At 44.5% G+C, this 21,580-nt stretch overlaps 1 protein-coding gene across 2 annotated transcripts in view; it reads right to left on the reverse strand.

The window, feature by feature from the left end:
* Nucleotides 1-21,328, reverse strand: part of eif4e2rs1 (eukaryotic translation initiation factor 4E family member 2 related sequence 1) — a 29,090-nt gene extending 7,762 nt beyond the window's left edge. For both annotated transcript variants that reach the window (XM_063900288.1, XM_063900289.1), the window contains exons 1-5: nucleotides 21,228-21,328; nucleotides 15,825-15,906; nucleotides 13,123-13,257; nucleotides 12,947-13,051; nucleotides 10,783-10,935 (exon numbers count right to left, since the gene is read on the reverse strand). In XM_063900288.1, the coding sequence (XP_063756358.1) occupies nucleotides 10,783-10,935; nucleotides 12,947-13,051; nucleotides 13,123-13,257; nucleotides 15,825-15,906; nucleotides 21,228-21,244 (492 nt within the window). In that variant the 5' untranslated portion in view covers nucleotides 21,245-21,328. The remainder of the gene's footprint in view (nucleotides 1-10,782; nucleotides 10,936-12,946; nucleotides 13,052-13,122; nucleotides 13,258-15,824; nucleotides 15,907-21,227) is intronic.
* Nucleotides 21,329-21,580: the final 252 nt, after the last annotated feature.

Raw genomic sequence — 21,580 nt, forward strand, 5'->3', positions numbered from 1 at the left:
TAGCTGTCAGCACCGGGGTCATCTTTAGTAACTAGCTGTCAGCACCGGGGTCATCTTTAGTCACTAGCTGTCAGCACCGGGGTCATCTTTAGTAACTAGCTGTCAGCACCGGGGTCATCTTTAGTCACTAGCTGTCAGCACCGGGGTCATCTTTAGTAACTAGCTGTCAGCACCGGGGTCATCTTTAGTAACTAGCTGTCAGCACCGGGGTCATCTTTAGTAACTAGCTGTCAGCACCGGGGTCATCTTTAGTAACTAGCTGTCAGCACCGGGGTCATCTTTAGTCACTAGCTGTCAGCACCGGGGTCATCTTTAGTAACTAGCTGTCAGCACCGGGGTCATCTTTAGTAACTAGCTGTCAGCACCGGGGTCATCTTTAGTAACTAGCTGTCAGCACCGGGGTCATCTTTAGTAACTAGCTGTCAGCACCGGGGTCATCTTTAGTAACTAGCTGTCAGCACCGGGGTCATCTTTAGTAACTAGCTGTCAGCACCGGGGTCATCTTTAGTCACTAGCTGTCAGCACCGGGGTCATCTTTAGTAACTAGCTGTCAGCACCGGGGTCATCTTTAGTAACTAGCTGTCAGCACCGGGGTCATCTTTAGTAACTAGCTGTCAGCACCGGGGTCATCTTTAGTAACTAGCTGTCAGCACCGGGGTCATCTTTAGTCACTAGCTGTCAGCACCGGGGTCATCTTTAGTAACTAGCTGTCAGCACCGGGGTCATCTTTAGTCACTAGCTGTCAGCACCGGGGTCATCTTTAGTAACTAGCTGTCAGCACCGGGGTCATCTTTAGTAACTAGCTGTCAGCACCGGGGTCATCTTTAGTAACTAGCTGTCAGCACCGGGGTCATCTTTAGTAACTAGCTGTCAGCACCGGGGTCATCTTTAGTAACTAGCTGTCAGCACCGGGGTCATCTTTAGTAACTAGCTGTCAGCACCGGGGTCATCTTTAGTCACTAGCTGTCAGCACCGGGGTCATCTTTAGTAACTAGCTGTCAGCACCGGGGTCATCTTTAGTCACTAGCTGTCAGCACCGGGGTCATCTTTAGTAACTAGCTGTCAGCACCGGGGTCATCTTTAGTCACTAGCTGTCAGCACCGGGGTCATCTTTAGTAACTAGCTGTCAGCACCGGGGTCATCTTTAGTCACTAGCTGTCAGCACCGGGGTCATCTTTAGTAACTAGCTGTCAGCACCGGGGTCATCTTTAGTAACTAGCTGTCAGCACCGGGGTCATCTTTAGTAACTAGCTGTCAGCACCGGGGTCATCTTTAGTAACTAGCTGTCAGCACCGGGGTCATCTTTAGTCACTAGCTGTCAGCACCGGGGTCATCTTTAGTAACTAGCTGTCAGCACCGGGGTCATCTTTAGTAACTAGCTGTCAGCACCGGGGTCATCTTTAGTAACTAGCTGTCAGCACCGGGGTCATCTTTAGTAACTAGCTGTCAGCACCGGGGTCATCTTTAGTCACTAGCTGTCAGCACCGGGGTCATCTTTAGTAACTAGCTGTCAGCACCGGGGTCATCTTTAGTAACTAGCTGTCAGCACCGGGGTCATCTTTAGTAACTAGCTGTCAGCACCGGGGTCATCTTTAGTCACTAGCTGTCAGCACCGGGGTCATCTTTAGTAACTAGCTGTCAGCACCGGGGTCATCTTTAGTAACTAGCTGTCAGCACCGGGGTCATCTTTAGTAACTAGCTGTCAGCACCGGGGTCATCTTTAGTCACTAGCTGTCAGCACCGGGGTCATCTTTAGTAACTAGCTGTCAGCACCGGGGTCATCTTTAGTAACTAGCTGTCAGCACCGGGGTCATCTTTAGTAACTAGCTGTCAGCACCGGGGTCATCTTTAGTCACTAGCTGTCAGCACCGGGGTCATCTTTAGTAACTAGCTGTCAGCACCGGGGTCATCTTTAGTCACTAGCTGTCAGCACCGGGGTCATCTTTAGTCACTAGCTGTCAGCACCGGGGTCATCTTTAGTAACTAGCTGTCAGCACCGGGGTCATCTTTAGTAACTAGCTGTCAGCACCGGGGTCATCTTTAGTAACTAGCTGTCAGCACCGGGGTCATCTTTAGTCACTAGCTGTCAGCACCGGGGTCATCTTTAGTAACTAGCTGTCAGCACCGGGGTCATCTTTAGTCACTAGCTGTCAGCACCGGGGTCATCTTTAGTCACTAGCTGTCAGCACCGGGGTCATCTTTAGTCACTAGCTGTCAGCACCGGGGTCATCTTTAGTCACTAGCTGTCAGCACCGGGGTCATCTTTAGTAACTAGCTGTCAGCACCGGGGTCATCTTTAGTCACTAGCTGTCAGCACCGGGGTCATCTTTAGTAACTAGCTGTCAGCACCGGGGTCATCTTTAGTCACTAGCTGTCAGCACCGGGGTCATCTTTAGTCACTAGCTGTCAGCACCGGGGTCATCTTTAGTCACTAGCTGTCAGCACCGGGGTCATCTTTAGTCACTAGCTGTCAGCACCGGGGTCATCTTTAGTCACTAGCTGTCAGCACCGGGGTCATCTTTAGTAACTAGCTGTCAGCACCGGGGTCATCTTTAGTCACTAGCTGTCAGCACCGGGGTCATCTTTAGTAACTAGCTGTCAGCACCGGGGTCATCTTTAGTAACTAGCTGTCAGCACCGGGGTCATCTTTAGTAACTAGCTGTCAGCACCGGGGTCATCTTTAGTAACTAGCTGTCAGCACCGGGGTCATCTTTAGTAACTAGCTGTCAGCACCGGGGTCATCTTTAGTAACTAGCTGTCAGCACCGGGGTCATCTTTAGTAACTAGCTGTCAGCACCGGGGTCATCTTTAGTAACTAGCTGTCAGCACCGGGGTCATCTTTAGTAACTAGCTGTCAGCACCGGGGTCATCTTTAGTCACTAGCTGTCAGCACCGGGGTCATCTTTAGTCACTAGCTGTCAGCACCGGGGTCATCTTTAGTCACTAGCTGTCAGCACCGGGGTCATCTTTAGTAACTAGCTGTCAGCACCGGGGTCATCTTTAGTAACTAGCTGTCAGCACCGGGGTCATCTTTAGTAACTAGCTGTCAGCACCGGGGTCATCTTTAGTAACTAGCTGTCAGCACCGGGGTCATCTTTAGTAACTAGCTGTCAGCACCGGGGTCATCTTTAGTAACTAGCTGTCAGCACCGGGGTCATCTTTAGTAACTAGCTGTCAGCACCGGGGTCATCTTTAGTAACTAGCTGTCAGCACCGGGGTCATCTTTAGTCACTAGCTGTCAGCACCGGGGTCATCTTTAGTAACTAGCTGTCAGCACCGGGGTCATCTTTAGTAACTAGCTGTCAGCACCGGGGTCATCTTTAGTAACTAGCTGTCAGCACCGGGGTCATCTTTAGTAACTAGCTGTCAGCACCGGGGTCATCTTTAGTAACTAGCTGTCAGCACCGGGGTCATCTTTAGTAACTAGCTGTCAGCACCGGGGTCATCTTTAGTAACTAGCTGTCAGCACCGGGGTCATCTTTAGTCACTAGCTGTCAGCACCGGGGTCATCTTTAGTCACTAGCTGTCAGCACCGGGGTCATCTTTAGTAACTAGCTCTCAGCACCGGGGTCATCTTTAGTAACTAGCTGTCAGCACCGGGGTCATCTTTAGTCACTAGCTGTCAGCACCGGGGTCATCTTTAGTAACTAGCTGTCAGCACCAGGGTCATCTTTAGTCACTAGCTCTCAGCACCGGGGTCATCTTTAGTAACTAGCTGTCAGCACCGGGGTCATCTTTAGTCACTAGCTGTCAGCACCGGGGTCATCTTTAGTAACTAGCTGTCAGCACCGGGGTCATCTTTAGTCACTAGCTGTCAGCACCGGGGTCATCTTTAGTCACTAGCTGTCAGCACCGGGGTCATCTTTAGTAACTAGCTGTCAGCACCGGGGTCATCTTTAGTAACTAGCTGTCAGCACCGGGGTCATCTTTAGTAACTAGCTGTCAGCACCGGGGTCATCTTTAGTAACTAGCTGTCAGCACCGGGGTCATCTTTAGTAACTAGCTGTCAGCACCGGGGTCATCTTTAGTAACTAGCTGTCAGCACCGGGGTCATCTTTAGTAACTAGCTGTCAGCACCGGGGTCATCTTTAGTCACTAGCTGTCAGCACCGGGGTCATCTTTAGTCACTAGCTGTCAGCACCGGGGTCATCTTTAGTAACTAGCTGTCAGCACCGGGGTCATCTTTAGTAACTAGCTGTCAGCACCGGGGTCATCTTTAGTAACTAGCTGTCAGCACCGGGGTCATCTTTAGTAACTAGCTGTCAGCACCGGGGTCATCTTTAGTAACTAGCTGTCAGCACCGGGGTCATCTTTAGTCACTAGCTGTCAGCACCGGGGTCATCTTTAGTAACTAGCTGTCAGCACCGGGGTCATCTTTAGTCACTAGCTGTCAGCACCGGGGTCATCTTTAGTAACTAGCTGTCAGCACCGGGGTCATCTTTAGTCACTAGCTGTCAGCACCGGGGTCATCTTTAGTAACTAGCTGTCAGCACCGGGGTCATCTTTAGTAACTAGCTGTCAGCACCGGGGTCATCTTTAGTAACTAGCTGTCAGCACCGGGGTCATCTTTAGTCACTAGCTGTCAGCACCGGGGTCATCTTTAGTAACTAGCTGTCAGCACCGGGGTCATCTTTAGTCACTAGCTGTCAGCACCGGGGTCATCTTTAGTAACTAGCTGTCAGCACCGGGGTCATCTTTAGTAACTAGCTCTCAGCACCGGGGTCATCTTTAGTAACTAGCTGTCAGCACCGGGGTCATCTTTAGTAACTAGCTGTCAGCACCGGGGTCATCTTTAGTAACTAGCTGTCAGCACCGGGGTCATCTTTAGTAACTAGCTGTCAGCACCGGGGTCATCTTTAGTCACTAGCTGTCAGCACCGGGGTCATCTTTAGTAACTAGCTCTCAGCACCGGGGTCATCTTTAGTAACTAGCTGTCAGCACCGGGGTCATCTTTAGTAACTAGCTGTCAGCACCGGGGTCATCTTTAGTAACTAGCTGTCAGCACCGGGGTCATCTTTAGTCACTAGCTGTCAGCACCGGGGTCATCTTTAGTACTAGCTGTCAGCACCGGGGTCATCTTTAGTAACTAGCTGTCAGCACCGGGGTCATCTTTAGTAACTAGCTGTCAGCACCGGGGTCATCTTTAGTAACTAGCTGTCAGCACCGGGGTCATCTTTAGTAACTAGCTGTCAGCACCGGGGTCATCTTTAGTCACTAGCTGTCAGCACCGGGGTCATCTTTAGTCACTAGCTGTCAGCACCGGGGTCATCTTTAGTAACTAGCTGTCAGCACCGGGGTCATCTTTAGTAACTAGCTGTCAGCACCGGGGTCATCTTTAGTAACTAGCTGTCAGCACCGGGGTCATCTTTAGTAACTAGCTGTCAGCACCGGGGTCATCTTTAGTAACTAGCTGTCCAGCACCGGGGTCATCTTTAGTCACTAGCTGTCAGCACCGGGGTCATCTTTAGTAACTAGCTGTCAGCACGGGGTCATCTTTAGTCACTAGCTGTCAGCACCGGGGTCATCTTTAGTAACTAGCTGTCAGCACCGGGGTCATCTTTAGTAACTAGCTCTCAGCACCGGGGTCATCTTTAGTCACTAGCTGTCAGCACCGGGGTCATCTTTAGTTACTAGCTGTCAGCACCGGGGTCATCTTTAGTAACTAGCTCTCAGCACCGGGGTCATCTTTAGTCACTAGCTGTCAGCACCGGGGTCATCTTTAGTAACTAGCTGTCAGCACCGGGGTCATCTTTAGTAACTAGCTGTCAGCACCGGGGTCATCTTTAGTAACTAGCTGTCAGCACCGGGGTCATCTTTAGTTACTAGCTGTCAGCACCGGGGTCATCTTTAGTCACTAGCTGTCAGCACCGGGGTCATCTTTAGTAACTAGCTCTCAGCACCGGGGTCATCTTTAGTAACTAGCTCTCAGCACCGGGGTCATCTTTAGTAACTAGCTGTCAGCACCGGGGTCATCTTTAGTAACTAGCTGTCAGCACCGGGGTCATCTTTAGTAACTAGCTGTCAGCACCGGGGTCATCTTTAGTAACTAGCTGTCAGCACCGGGGTCATCTTTAGTCACTAGCTGTCAGCACCGGGGTCATCTTTAGTAACTAGCTGTCAGCACCGGGGTCATCTTTAGTAACTAGCTGTCAGCACCGGGGTCATCTTTAGTAACTAGCTGTCAGCACCGGGGTCATCTTTAGTAACTAGCTGTCAGCACCGGGGTCATCTTTAGTAACTAGCTGTCAGCACCGGGGTCATCTTTAGTAACTAACTGTCAGCACCGGGGTCATCTTTAGTAACTAGCTCTCAGCACCGGGGTCATCTTTAGTAACTAGCTGTCAGCACCGTGGTCATCTTTAGTAACCCTCCCAGCACCGGGGTCATCTTTAGTCACTAGCTGTCAGCACCGGGGTCATCTTTAGTAACTAGCTGTCAGCACCGGGGTCATCTTTAGTAACTAGCTGTCAGCACCGGGGTCATCTTTAGTAACTAGCTGTCAGCACCGGGGTCATCTTTAGTAACTAGCTGTCAGCACCGGGGTCATCTTTAGTAACTAGCTGTCAGCACCGGGGTCATCTTTAGTAACTAGCTGTCAGCACCGGGGTCATCTTTAGTCACTAGCTGTCAGCACCGGGGTCATCTTTAGTAACTAGCTGTCAGCACCGGGGTCATCTTTAGTCACTAGCTGTTAGCACCGGGGTCATCTTTAGTAACTAGCTGTCAGCACCGGGGTCATCTTTAGTAACTAGCTGTCAGCACCGGGGTCATCTTTAGTCACTAGCTGTCAGCACCGGGGTCATCTTTAGTAACTAGCTGTCAGCACCGGGGTCATCTTTAGTCACTAGCTGTCAGCACCGGGGTCATCTTTAGTAACTAGCTGTCAGCACCGGGGTCATCTTTAGTAACTAGCTGTCAGCACCGGGGTCATCTTTAGTTACTAGCTGTCAGCACCGGGGTCATCTTTAGTCACTAGCTGTCAGCACCGGGGTCATCTTTAGTAACTAGCTGTCAGCACCGGGGTCATCTTTAGTCACTAGCTGTCAGCACCGGGGTCATCTTTAGTAACTAGCTGTCAGCACCGGGGTCATCTTTAGTCACTAGCTGTCAGCACCGGGGTCATCTTTAGTCACTAGCTGTCAGCACCGGGGTCATCTTTAGTCACTAGCTGTCAGCACCGGGGTCATCTTTAGTAACTAGCTGTCAGCACCGGGGTCATCTTTAGTAACTAGCTGTCAGCACCGGGGTCATCTTTAGTAACTAGCTGTCAGCACCGGGGTCATCTTTAGTAACTAGCTGTCAGCACCGGGGTCATCTTTAGTAACTAGCTGTCAGCACCGGGGTCATCTTTAGTCACTAGCTGTCAGCACCGGGGTCATCTTTAGTAACTAGCTGTCAGCACCGGGGTCATCTTTAGTCACTAGCTGTCAGCACCGGGGTCATCTTTAGTCACTAGCTGTCAGCACCGGGGTCATCTTTAGTTACTAGCTGTCAGCACCGGGGTCATCTTTAGTAACTAGCTGTCAGCACCGGGGTCATCTTTAGTCACTAGCTGTCAGCACCGGGGTCATCTTTAGTCACTAGCTGTCAGCACCGGGGTCATCTTTAGTCACTAGCTGTCAGCACCGGGGTCATCTTTAGTCACTAGCTGTCAGCACCGGGGTCATCTTTAGTCACTAGCTGTCAGCACCGGGGTCATCTTTAGTAACTAGCTGTCAGCACCGGGGTCATCTTTAGTCACTAGCTCTCAGCACCGGGGTCATCTTTAGTACTAGCTGTCAGCACCGGGGTCATCTTTAGTCACTAGCTGTCAGCACCGGGGTCATCTTTAGTCACTAGCTGTCAGCACCGGGGTCATCTTTAGTAACTAGCTGTCAGCACCGGGGTCATCTTTAGTCACTAGCTGTCAGCACCGGGGTCATCTTTAGTCACTAGCTGTCAGCACCGGGGTCATCTTTAGTAACTAGCTGTCAGCACCGGGGTCATCTTTAGTAACTAGCTGTCAGCACCGGGGTCATCTTTAGTAACTAGCTGTCAGCACCGGGGTCATCTTTAGTAACTAGCTGTCAGCACCGGGGTCATCTTTAGTAACTAGCTGTCAGCACCGGGGTCATCTTTAGTAACTAGCTGTCAGCACCGGGGTCATCTTTAGTAACTAGCTGTCAGCACCGGGGTCATCTTTAGTAACTAGCTGTCAGCACCGGGGTCATCTTTAGTAACTAGCTGTCAGCACCGGGGTCATCTTTAGTAACTAGCTGTCAGCACCAGGGGCATCTTTAGTAACTAGCTGTCAGCACCGGGGTCATCTTTAGTAACTAGCTGTCAGCACCGGGGTCATCTTTAGTAACTAGCTGTCAGCACCGGGGTCATCTTTAGTCACTAGCTGTCAGCACCGGGGTCATCTTTAGTAACTAGCTGTCAGCACCGGGGTCATCTTTAGTCACAAGCTGTCAGCACCGGGGTCATCTTTAGTAACTAGCTGTCAGCACCGGGGTCATCTTTAGTCACTAGCTGTCAGCACCGGGGTCATCTTTAGTAACTAGCTGTCAGCACCGGGGTCATCTTTAGTCACTAGCTGTCAGCACCGGGGTCATCTTTAGTAACTAGCTGTCAGCACCGGGGTCATCTTTAGTAACTAGCTGTCAGCACCGGGGTCATCTTTAGTAACTAGCTGTCAGCACCGGGGTCATCTTTAGTAACTAGCTGTCAGCACCGGGGTCATCTTTAGTAACTAGCTGTCAGCACCGGGGTCATCTTTAGTAACTAGCTGTCAGCACCGGGGTCATCTTTAGTAACTAGCTGTCAGCACCGGGGTCATCTTTAGTCACTAGCTGTCAGCACCGGGGTCATCTTTAGTAACTAGCTGTCAGCACCGGGGTCATCTTTAGTCACTAGCTGTCAGCACCGGGGTCATCTTTAGTCACTAGCTGTCAGCACCGGGGTCATCTTTAGTAACTAGCTGTCAGCACCGGGGTCATCTTTAGTAACTAGCTGTCAGCACCGGGGTCATCTTTAGTCACTAGCTGTCAGCACCGGGGTCATCTTTAGTAACTAGCTGTCAGCACCGGGGTCATCTTTAGTCACTAGCTGTCAGCACCGGGGTCATCTTTAGTCACTAGCTGTCAGCACCGGGGTCATTTTCAGTCACTAGCTGTCAGCACCGGGGTCATCTTTAGTCACTAGCTGTCAGCACCGGGGTCATCTTTAGTAACTAGCTGTCAGCACCGGGGTCATCTTTAGTAACTAGCTGTCAGCACCGGGGTCATCTTTAGTCACTAGCTGTCAGCACCGGGGTCATCTTTAGTAACTAGCTGTCAGCACCGGGGTCATCTTTAGTAACTAGCTGTCAGCACCGGGGTCATCTTTAGTCACTAGCTGTCAGCACCGGGGTCATCTTTAGTAACTAGCTGTCAGCACCGGGGTCATCTTTAGTAACTAGCTGTCAGCACCGGGGTCATCTTTAGTCACTAGCTGTCAGCACCGGGGTCATCTTTAGTAACTAGCTGTCAGCACCGGGGTCATCTTTAGTAACTAGCTCTCAGCACCGGGGTCATCTTTAGTCACTAGCTGTCAGCACCGGGGTCATCTTTAGTTACTAGCTGTCAGCACCGGGGTCATCTTTAGTAACTAGCTCTCAGCACCGGGGTCATCTTTAGTAACTAGCTGTCAGCACCGGGGTCATCTTTAGTAACTAGCTGTCAGCACCGGGGTCATCTTTAGTTACTAGCTGTCAGCACCGGGGTCATCTTTAGTAACTAGCTGTCAGCACCGGGGTCATCTTTAGTTACTAGCTGTCAGCACCGGGGTCATCTTTAGTTACTAGCTGTCAGCACCGGGGTCATCTTTAGTCACTAGCTGTCAGCACCGGGGTCATCTTTAGTAACTAGCTCTCAGCACCGGGGTCATCTTTAGTAACTAGCTCTCAGCACCGGGGTCATCTTTAGTAACTAGCTGTCAGCACCGGGGTCATCTTTAGTCACTAGCTGTCAGCACCGGGGTCATCTTTAGTAACTAGCTCTCAGCACCGGGGTCATCTTTAGTAACTAGCTGTCAGCACCGGGGTCATCTTTAGTAACTAGCTGTCAGCACCGGGGTCATCTTTAGTAACTAGCTGTCAGCACCGGGGTCATCTTTAGTAACTAGCTGTCAGCACCGGGGTCATCTTTAGTAACTAGCTGTCAGCACCGGGGTCATCTTTAGTCACTAGCTGTCAGCACCGGGGTCATCTTTAGTAACTAGCTCTCAGCACCGGGGTCATCTTTAGTAACTAGCTCTCAGCACCGGGGTCATCTTTAGTAACTAGCTGTCAGCACCGGGGTCATCTTTAGTAACTAGCTGTCAGCACCGGGGTCATCTTTAGTCACTAGCTGTCAGCACCGGGGTCATCTTTAGTAACTAGCTGTCAGCACCGGGGTCATCTTTAGTCACTAGCTGTCAGCACCGGGGTCATCTTTAGTAACTAGCTGTCAGCACCGGGGTCATCTTTAGTAATTAGCTGTCAGCACCGGGGTCATCTTTAGTAACTAGCTGTCAGCACCGGGGTCATCTTTAGTCACTAGCTCTCAGCACCGGGGTCATCTTTAGTAACTAGCTGTCAGCACCGGGGTCATCTTTAGTCACTAGCTCTCAGCACCGGGGTCATCTTTAGTCCATCTCCCAGCACCGGGGTGGTTTCCGGCAACCCGTCTCAGAAACACATGCAGACTTATAAAAGGTATTTTATGTGATGTTATAATAGTAGTGGCAGTTATTACTGCAGTATTACTACAGTTATATTAGTACCTGGAAGCGTATGGACACCACGGCCCCACATATCTCCTCCCCGACCATGAACTGCTCCCCCACCATGGCCAGAACAATGTTCTCCCAGAACCGACTCGCCAGACCCTTCCTCAGCCGGATTATCCACTTCCCTCCCCTGCGGTTACATTCGTCCTGTACACAGAAACAAATACATTTACACATTGTATACAGTACACCCCTCCCGCATGGTAACACTTGTCCTTTAGACAAAAATATATAAAGTCAGGCACCACATCGGTTTGAGGCCCTCCTACATCTGTGGGTATATGGAGTGCATTTACACCTTGAAGATATCAGACCTTGTGACTGCATAGGAATCTGTTTTCCTCGGTTTCAACTTCTGTAATCGGGGTACGATCATTTTAAACTTACTTACTTTTGACTAACTAGGGTTCTGTTTTAAGGTTCAACTGAAACCAGGGGTCTTGTGACTGCCAGTGTGCTTAATCATGGACTTGCTTGCTCTGCTGGAGGAGCTATCACAGCTGAAGCCACTGATCAATCAATGCAGCTGCAACCAACTGCAGCTAGACCAGAACCCTTCTGTTTTCTACTCACTTTCGTCTTCCAGCTCTGCCACAAACATCCTCTTCTCCTCTCTGTCCTCCTCTCTGGACTCTGTCCTCTCACATCTCTGAAGGTTTATCAGTCCCCTCCGGCTCCCTGGTTGACCGACACACTGCCTGAGTCTAGAACCATCCTAAGGGCTGCTGAAAGGAAATGGTGGAAATCAACACCTTGATGACCTCCGTTTCTATCAAGCTCTTCTATCCTCTTCCTCTCTCAAAGAGGGTAAGTGTTCTCCTGGAAAAAGCCACTCAGGACCCCTTGGATGTAACAAACTACAGACCTGTCTCAGTTCTCCCATTCCTATCTAAAATCACTTGCGCGTGCAATATTAAATCAACTTTATACCTACCGCCATGAGAACAACCGTCCTGATCCACATCAGTCTTGTTTCCAGTTCGGCCATTCAACCAAGACTGCCCTCCTCGAGGTCACAGAGGAACTAAATCTCTCTAAAGCTGCCTCTCTCTCATCTGTCGTCATCCTTCTGGACCTCTCTGCTACACAGTGAACCACCACATCCGTCTACAAACGCTCAAGAACTGGGAGTCTCAGGCTCTGAGCTCTCCCTGCTCTCATCCCACCTCAAGGATTGCAGCTACAGGGTAACTGGAGAGGATCTGTGTCTGACTCTCGTCAGACTCCTTACTGGGGTCCCACAGGGGTCTGTTCTGGGTCCCTTCCTCTTCTCTCTGTTCACAAACTCTCTTGGTCCTCTCATTCTACAGCTACACAGATGACACAACCAATTCTGTCTTTTCCCCGGTCTGAAGCCCAGGTGGTTTCACGCATCTCTACATGTCTGCCTGAAATCTCTCAGTGGATGGCTGCTCACCACCTGAAGCTCAACCTAAACAAGACTGAACTGTTTCTCATCCAAGGTAAGAACTCTCCCATCAATGGTCTTTCCATCAACATCAGCACCTCAGATGTTTCAGCGACTCAGACTACAAGGAACCTGGGCATGACCCTGGACGATCAACTGTCCTTCACTGCTAACATCGCTGCTACAACCGGCTCCTGCAGATACACTCTCTACCACATCAGGAGGATCCGTTCCCTGCTGTCAAAGGAGGCAACACAGGTCTTGGTCCAGGCACTGGTCATCCCACACCTCGACTACAGCCCCTCCCTTCTGGCTGGTCTACCTGCAAACGCTATCCGAACTCGTGCTAATTCAGAATGCTGCAGCCCCACTGGTCTTCAACTCCCCACAGTTCTCCCACACCACACCTCTCCTTCGCTCCCTTCACTGGCTGCCAGTGGCTGCAAGAATCCACTTCAAGACCCGGTACTGGCCTACCAAGCTGTGCGGGGATCATCCCTTTCCTACATCCAGGCCTCGTTTCAACCATTTACTCCCTCACATGCACTTTGCTCCATTGGCTTACCCCCTCCATCTCTTGGAGTGGGACCCAGGTACCCCTTAAACACACGCCTATTTGCTATCCTGAGTCCTGATGGTGCAATGAGCTCCCCCCTGACATCAGGAGAAACGCTGCATATCTTCCGTTGCAACCTGAAGACGCATTTGTATGAAAGGTACACGGTATATAAAGTAGTATTGCATTCTTACCTCCCACATTGGTTTGATGCCCTCCTTGAACAGGTGGAAGTCACTGTGTCCGCTGAGATCTCCGGGTCGGACCAGGTGAGAGTAGAATCTCCAGAACTGCTCCACCTAAACACACATACATCATTATAGACATGGAATAGTCTCTTCTGTCTGTCTGTCTGTCTGTGCGTGCGTACCGAGGACACACTCCCAATGTGTCTGACGTTCTGCTCGTAGCTCTGGGAGCTCGACGGTCTGCTGGGAGTTCTTCTGCTGAACCAGAAGCTGTAGTTAAATTGGAGGGGGTGTTCACCTGCTGCGGGGCATACCATCTGAGAGGACAGGAGGGGGACACTTAGTGCTGGTGGTACAGACATACAGGAGACATACAGGAGACAGACAGGAGACAGAAATACAGGGTACAGACAGACAGACAGACAGACAGACAGACAGACAGACAGACAGACAGACAGACAGACAGACAGACAGACAGACAGACAGGAAACACACAGACAGGGTACAGACAGACAGGGTATAGACAGGGTACAGACAGGAGACAGACAGACAGACAGACAGACAGACAGACAGACAGACAGACAGAGAGGCAGGGTACAGACAGACAGGGTACAGACAGACAGACAGGGAATAGACAGGAGACAGACAGACAGGGTACAGATAGGGTACAGACAGACAGGAGACAGACAGAAGACAGAAAGACAGACAGTTAGGGTACAGACAGGGTACCGACAGGGTGCACACAGGGTACAGACAGGAGACAGAAAGACAGGGTACAGACAGGTACAGACAGACAGAAAGACAGGGTATAGACAGGGTACAGACCAACAGGGTACAGACAGGCTATAGACAGGAGACAGACAGGAGACAGACAGGAGACAGGGTACAGACAGACAGGGTACAGACAGACAGGCTACAGACAGGGTACAGACAGGAGACAGACAGACAGAAAGGCAGGGTACAGACAGACAGACAGGGTACAGACAGGAGACAGAAAAACAGGGTACAGACAGACAGGGTACAGACAGGGTATAGACAGGAGACAGACTGGGTACAAACAGGAGACAGAAACACAGGGTACCGATAGGGTACAGACAGACAGGGTACAGACAGGACACAGACAGGAGACAGACAGAAAGGAGACAGAAAGACAGTGTACAGATAGGGTACAGACAGACAGGGTACAGACAGACAGACAGGGTATAGACAGACAGACAGGGTATAGACAGGCAGACAGGGTACAGACAGACAGTGTACAAACAGGAGACAGAAAGACAGGGTACAAATAGGGGACAGACCGACAGACAGACAGACAGACAAACATACAGGGTACAGACATACAGGAGACAGAAAGACAGGGTACAGACAGGGTACAGACAGACAGGGTACAGACATACAGGAGACAGAAAGACAAGGTATATACACGGTACAGACAGACAGGGTACAGACATACAGGAGACAGAAAGACAGTCAGCGTACAGACAGGTAACAGACAGGGTGCACACAGGGTACAGACAGACAGAGAGACAGACAGGGTACAAACAGGGTACAGACATACAGGAGACAGACAGGAGACAGAAAGACAGACAGTCAGGGTACAGACAGGGTGCACACAGGGTACAGATAGGTACAGACAGACAGCCATACAGGAGACAGAAAGACAGGAGACAGACAGACAGACAGGGTACAAACAGGAGACAGAAACACAGGGTACAAACAGACAGACTGACAGACATACAGGGTACAGACATACAGGAGACATACAGGAGACAGACAGGGGACAGAAAGACATACAGTCAGGGTACAGACAGGAGACAGAAAGACAGGGTACAGACAGACAGACATACATGAGACAGAAACACAGGGTACAGACAGGTACAGACTGACAGACAAACAGACAGACAGACAGGGTACAGACAGACAGGGTATAGACAGGAGACAGACAGGGTACAGACACAGACAGGAGACAGACAGGGTACAGACACAGACAGGAGACAGACAGGGTACAGACAGGAGACAGACAGGGTACAGACAGAGAGGTTAAAGACAGGGTACAGACAGACAGACAGGGTATAGACAGGAGACAGACAGACAGGGTACAGATAGGGTACAGACAGACAGGGTACAGACTGACATACATGGTACAGACATACAGGAGACAGAAAGACACGGTATAGACAGGGTACAGACATACAGGAGACAGACAGGAGACAGAAAGACAGACAGTCAGGGTACAGACAGGGTACCGACAGGGTGCACACAGGGTACAGACAGGAGACAGAAAGACAGGGTACAGACAGGTACAGACAGACAGAAAGACAGGGTATAGACAGGGTACAGACCAACAGGGTACAGACAGGCTATAGACAGGAGACAGACAGGAGACAGAAAGACAGGGTACAGACAGACAGACAGACAGACAGGGTTCAGATATACAGGCTACAGGCAGGGTACAGACAGGAGACAGACAGACGGGAAGGCAGGGTACAGACAGGAGACAGAAAAACAGGGTACAGACAGACAGACAGGGTACAGACAGGGTATAGACAGGAGACAGACTGGGTACAAACAGGAGACAGAAACACAGGGTACCGATAGGGTACAGACAGACAGGGTATAGACAGGAGACAGACAGGGTACAGACACAGACAGGAGACAGACAGGGTACAGACACACACAGGAGACAGACAGGGTACAGACAGAGAGGTTAAAGACAGGATACAGACAGACAGGGGACAGACAGGAGACAGACAGGGTACAGACAGGGTACAGACAGGGTACAGACAGGGTACAGACAGGGTACAGACAGAGAGGTTAAAGACAGGATACAGACAGACAGGAGACAGACAGGAGACAGATAGAGAGGTTATAGAAAGGCTATCACTTTGCGGCGGTTGTTGTTGTTATTGTTGTTGGTGCCGTCACTGTTGTCATGGTGACAGTCATCCTGGTCCTCGTCTTTCGGCCTGAAACAAGAAGTGTCTCTGTTAGCATCACAAGCTGATAGTACATATACTGCAGTATTTTAAACTGATAGTACTATATTACTGCAGTATTTAAACTGATAGTACTATATTACTGCAGTATTTAAACTGATAGTACTATATTACTGCAGTATTTAAACTGATAGTACTATATACTGCAGTATTTAAACTGATAGTACTATATTACTGCAGTATTTAAACTGATAGTACTATATTACTGCAGTATTTAAACTGATAGTACTATATTACTGCAGTATTTAAACTGATAGTACTATATTACTGCAGTATTTAAACTGATAGTACTATATTACTGCAGTATTTAAACTGATAGTACTATATTACTGCAGTATTTAAACTGATAGTACATATACTGAAGTATTTAAACTGATAGTTCTATATACTGCAGTATTTAAACTGATAGTACTATATTACTGCAGTATTTAAAACTGATAGTACTATATTACTGCAGTATTTAAACTGATAGTACTATATTACTGCAGTATTTAAACTGATAGTACTATATACTGCAGTATTTAAACTGATAGTACTATATTACTGCAGTATTTAAACTGATAGTACTATATACTGCAGTATTTAAACTGATAGTACTATATACTGCAGTATTTAAACTGATAGTACTATATTACTGCAGTATTTAAACTGATAGTACTATATTACTGCAGTATTTAAACTGATAGTACTATATTACTGCAGTATTTAAACTGATAGTACTATATTACTGCAGTATTTAAACTGATAGTACTATATTACTGCAGTATTTAAACTGATAGTACTATATTACTGCAGTATTTAAACTGATAGTACTATATTACTGCAGTATTTAAACTGATAGTACTATATTACTGCAGTATTTAAACTGATAGTACTATATTACTGCAGTATTTAAACTGATAGTACTATATTACTGCAGTATTTAAACTGATAGTACTATATTACTGCAGTATTTAAACTGATAGTACTATATTACTGCAGTATTTAAACTGATAGTACTATATTACTGCAGTATTTAAACTGATAGTACTATATTACTGCAGTATTTAAACTGATAGTACTATATTACTGCAGTATTTAAACTGATAGTACTATATACTGCAGTATTTAAACTGATAGTACTATATACTGCAGTATTTAAACTGATAGTACTATATTACTGCAGTATTTAAACTGATAGTACTATTATACTGCAGTATTTAAACTGATAGTACTATATACTGCAGTATTTAAACTGATAGTACTATATTACTGCAGTATTTAAACTGATAGTACTATATACTGCAGTATTTAAACTGATAGTACTATATACTGCAGTATTTAAACTGATAGTACTATATACTGCAGTATTTAAACTGATAGTACTATATTACTGCAGTATTTAAACTGATAGTACTATATTACTGCAGTATTTAAACTGATAGTACTATATACTGCAGTATTTAAACTGATAGTACTATATACTGCAGTATTTAAACTGATAGTACTATATACTGCAGTATTTAAACTGATAGTACTATATACTGCAGTATTTAAACTGATAGTACTATATACTGCAGTATTTAAACTGATAGTACTATATTACTGCAGTATTTAAACTGATAGTACTATATTACTGCAGTATTTAAACTGATAGTACTATATTACTGCAGTATTTAAACTGATAGTACTATATTACTGCAGTATTTAAACTGATAGTACTATATTACTGCAGTATTTAAACTGATAGTACTATATACTGCAGTATTTAAACTGATAGTACTATATACTGCAGTATTTAAACTGATAGTACTATATACTGCAGTATTTAAACTGATAGTACTATATACTGCAGTATTTAAACTGATAGTACTATATTACTGCAGTATTTAAACTGATAGTACTATATTACTGCAGTATTTAAACTGATAGTACTATATACTGCAGTATTTAAACTGATAGTACTATATTACTGCAGTATTTAAACTGATAGTACTATATACTGCAGTATTTAAACTGATAGTACTATATTACTGCAGTATTTAAACTGATAGTACTATATTACTGCAGTATTTAAACTGATAGTACTATATTACTGCAGTATTTAAACTGATAGTACTATATTACTGCAGTATTTAAACTGATAGTACTATATTACTGCAGTATTTAAACTGATAGTACTATATTACTGCAGTATTTAAACTGATAGTACTATATTACTGCAGTATTTAAACTGATAGTACTATATTACTGCAGTATTTAAACTGATAGTACTATATTACTGCAGTATTTAAACTGATAGTACTATATACTGCAGTATTTAAACTGATAGTACTATATTACTGCAGTATTTAAACTGATAGTACTATATTACTGCAGTATTTAAACTGATAGTACTATATTACTGCAGTATTTAAACTGATAGTACTATATTACTGCAGTATTTAAACTGATAGTACTATATACTGCAGTATTTAAACTGATAGTACTATATTACTGCAGTATTTAAACTGATAGTACTATATTACTGCAGTATTTAAACTGATAGTACTATATTACTGCAGTATTTAAACTGATAGTACTATATACTGCAGTATTTAAACTGATAGTACTATATACTGCAGTATTTAAACTGATAGTACTATATTACTGCAGTATTTAAACTGATAGTACTATATTACTGCAGTATTTAAACTGATAGTACTATATTACTGCAGTATTTAAACTGATAGTACTATATTACTGCAGTATTTAAACTGATAGTACTATATACTGCAGTATTTAAACTGATAGTACTATATTACTGCAGTATTTAAACTGATAGTACTATATTACTGCAGTATTTAAACTGATAGTACTATATACTGCAGTATTTAAACTGATAGTACTATATTACTGCAGTATTTAAACTGATAGTACTATATTACTGCAGTATTTAAACTGATAGTACTATATTACTGCAGTATTTAAACTGATAGTACTATATTACTGCAGTATTTAAACTGATAGTACTATATACTGCAGTATTTAAACTGATAGTACTATATTACTGCAGTATTTAAATGATAGTACTATATTACTGCAGTATTTAAACTGATAGTACTATATTACTGCAGTATTTAAACTGATAGTACTATATTACTGCAGTATTTAAACTGATAGTACTATATTACTGCAGTATTTAAACTGATAGTACTATATTACTGCAGTATTTTAAACTGATAGTACTATATTACTGCAGTATTTAAACTGATAGTACTATATACTGCAGTATTTAACTGATAGTACTATATACTGCAGTATTTAAACTGATAGTACTATATACTGCAGTATTTAAACTGATAGTACTATATTACTGCAGTATTTAAACTGATAGTACTATATACTGCAGTATTTAAACTGATAGTACTATATTACTGCAGTATTTAAACTGATAGTACTATATACTGCAGTATTTAAACTGATAGTACTATATACTGCAGTATTTAAACTGATAGTACTATATTACTGCAGTATTTAAACTGATAGTACTATATTACTGCAGTATTTAAACTGATAGTACTATATTACTGCAGTATTTAAACTGATAGTACTATATACTGCAGTATTTAAACTGATAGTACTATATACTGCAGTATTTAAACTGATAGTACTATATTACTGCAGTATTTAAACTGATAGTACTATATACTGCAGTATTTAAACTGATAGTACTATATTACTGCAGTATTTAAACTGATAGTACTATATACTGCAGTATTTAAACTGATAGTACTATATTACTGCAGTATTTAAACTGATAGTACTATATTACTGCAGTATTTAAACTGATAGTACTATATTACTGCAGTATTTAAACTGATAGTACTATATTACTGCAGTATTTAAACTGATAGTACTATATTACTGCAGTATTTAAACTGAAAGTACTATATACTGCAGTATTTAAACTGATAGTACTATATTACTGCAGTATTTAAACTGATAGTACTATATTACTGCAGTATTTAAATGATAGTACAATATTACTGCAGTATTTAAACTGATAGTACTATATACTGCAGTATTTAAACTGATAGTACTATATTACTGCAGTATTTAAACTGATAGTACTATATTACTGCAGTATTTAAACTGATAGTACTATATTACTGCAGTATTTAAACTGATAGTACTATATACTGCAGTATTTAAACTGATAGTACTATATTACTGCAGTATTTAAACTGATAGTACTATATTACTGCAGTATTTAAACTGATAGTACTATATTACTGCAGTATTTAAACTGATAGTACTATATTACTGCAGTATTTAAACTGATAGTACTATATTACTGCAGTATTTAAACTGATAGTACTATATACTGCAGTATTTAAACTGATAGTACTATATTACTGCAGTATTTAAACTGATAGTACTATATTACTGCAGTATTTAAACTGATAGTACTATATTACTGCAGTATTTAAACTGATAGTACTATATTACTGCAGTATTTAAACTGATAGTACTATATTACTGCAGTATTTAAACTGATAGTACTATATTACTGCAGTATTTAAACTGATAGTACTATATACTGCAGTATTTAAACTGATAGTACTATATTACTGCAGTATTTAAACTGATAGTACTATATTACTGCAGTATTTAAACTGATAGTACTATATTACTGCAGTATTTAAACTGATAGTACTATATTACTGCAGTATTTAAACTGATAGTACTATATACTGCAGTATTTAAACTGATAGTACTATATTACTGCAGTATTTAAACTGATAGTACTATATACTGCAGTATTTAAACTGATAGTACTATATTACTGCAGTATTTAAACTGATAGTACTATATTACTGCAGTATTTAAACTGATAGTACTATATTACGCCAGTATTTAAACTGATAGTATATATACTGCAGTATTTAAAACTGATAGTACTTATACGGCAGTGGTATTGAAAACTGATAGTACCCTTTTATACTGCAGTATTTACACTGATAGTATATATACTGCAGTATTTAAATGTAGTATAGATTACTGCAGTATTTAAACTGATACTATATATTACTGCGTATTTTAACTGATGTACTATTTACTGCAGTATTTGGAAACATATGTTACTTAACTGCAGTTTGATATTTTCCTCATTAAGATGTAAAAACAGCGGTGCTACTGCTAGCGTTAGCTCCGGTCTCGTGGCACGGGTATTTCCCGGATAGGTACCGGGTATCCCACACCACGGTGACTTGTCTGCTGATGGTCAGTCTTTATTTGACCTGCATATCATTTAATTAGTTGGGTCTTACCGCTCCAGATGGTCCATCGCTCGCGCTGGAAGAAGCTCTCTATGCTGGACTTTTTATTAATTAATTAATTTTAACTTTGTTTCTCTGCTCCTCGTGAAGCTTGCTCTAAACCCAAAGGGCAGTGCGCATGTGCAGCAGCATGGAATGGAGGGAGATTAGGTCAATCTTAAGGGAAGGCGTTTTGCACTTTGAGGCCTAAAAATTGCTTTAAATTATTGATTTCAAAAAACAGATATTTGAACTTACTCTTTATTATATTGTTCCACACTATAGATATTGATACTACCCTTTATTTATTATTGATCACATATTAGATATCTGATACTACTCTTTATTATTATTGATCACATATA

Source organism: Eleginops maclovinus, chromosome 14 (assembly GCF_036324505.1).
Source record: "Eleginops maclovinus isolate JMC-PN-2008 ecotype Puerto Natales chromosome 14, JC_Emac_rtc_rv5, whole genome shotgun sequence".
Classification (NCBI taxonomy): Eukaryota; Metazoa; Chordata; class Actinopteri; order Perciformes; family Eleginopidae; genus Eleginops; species Eleginops maclovinus.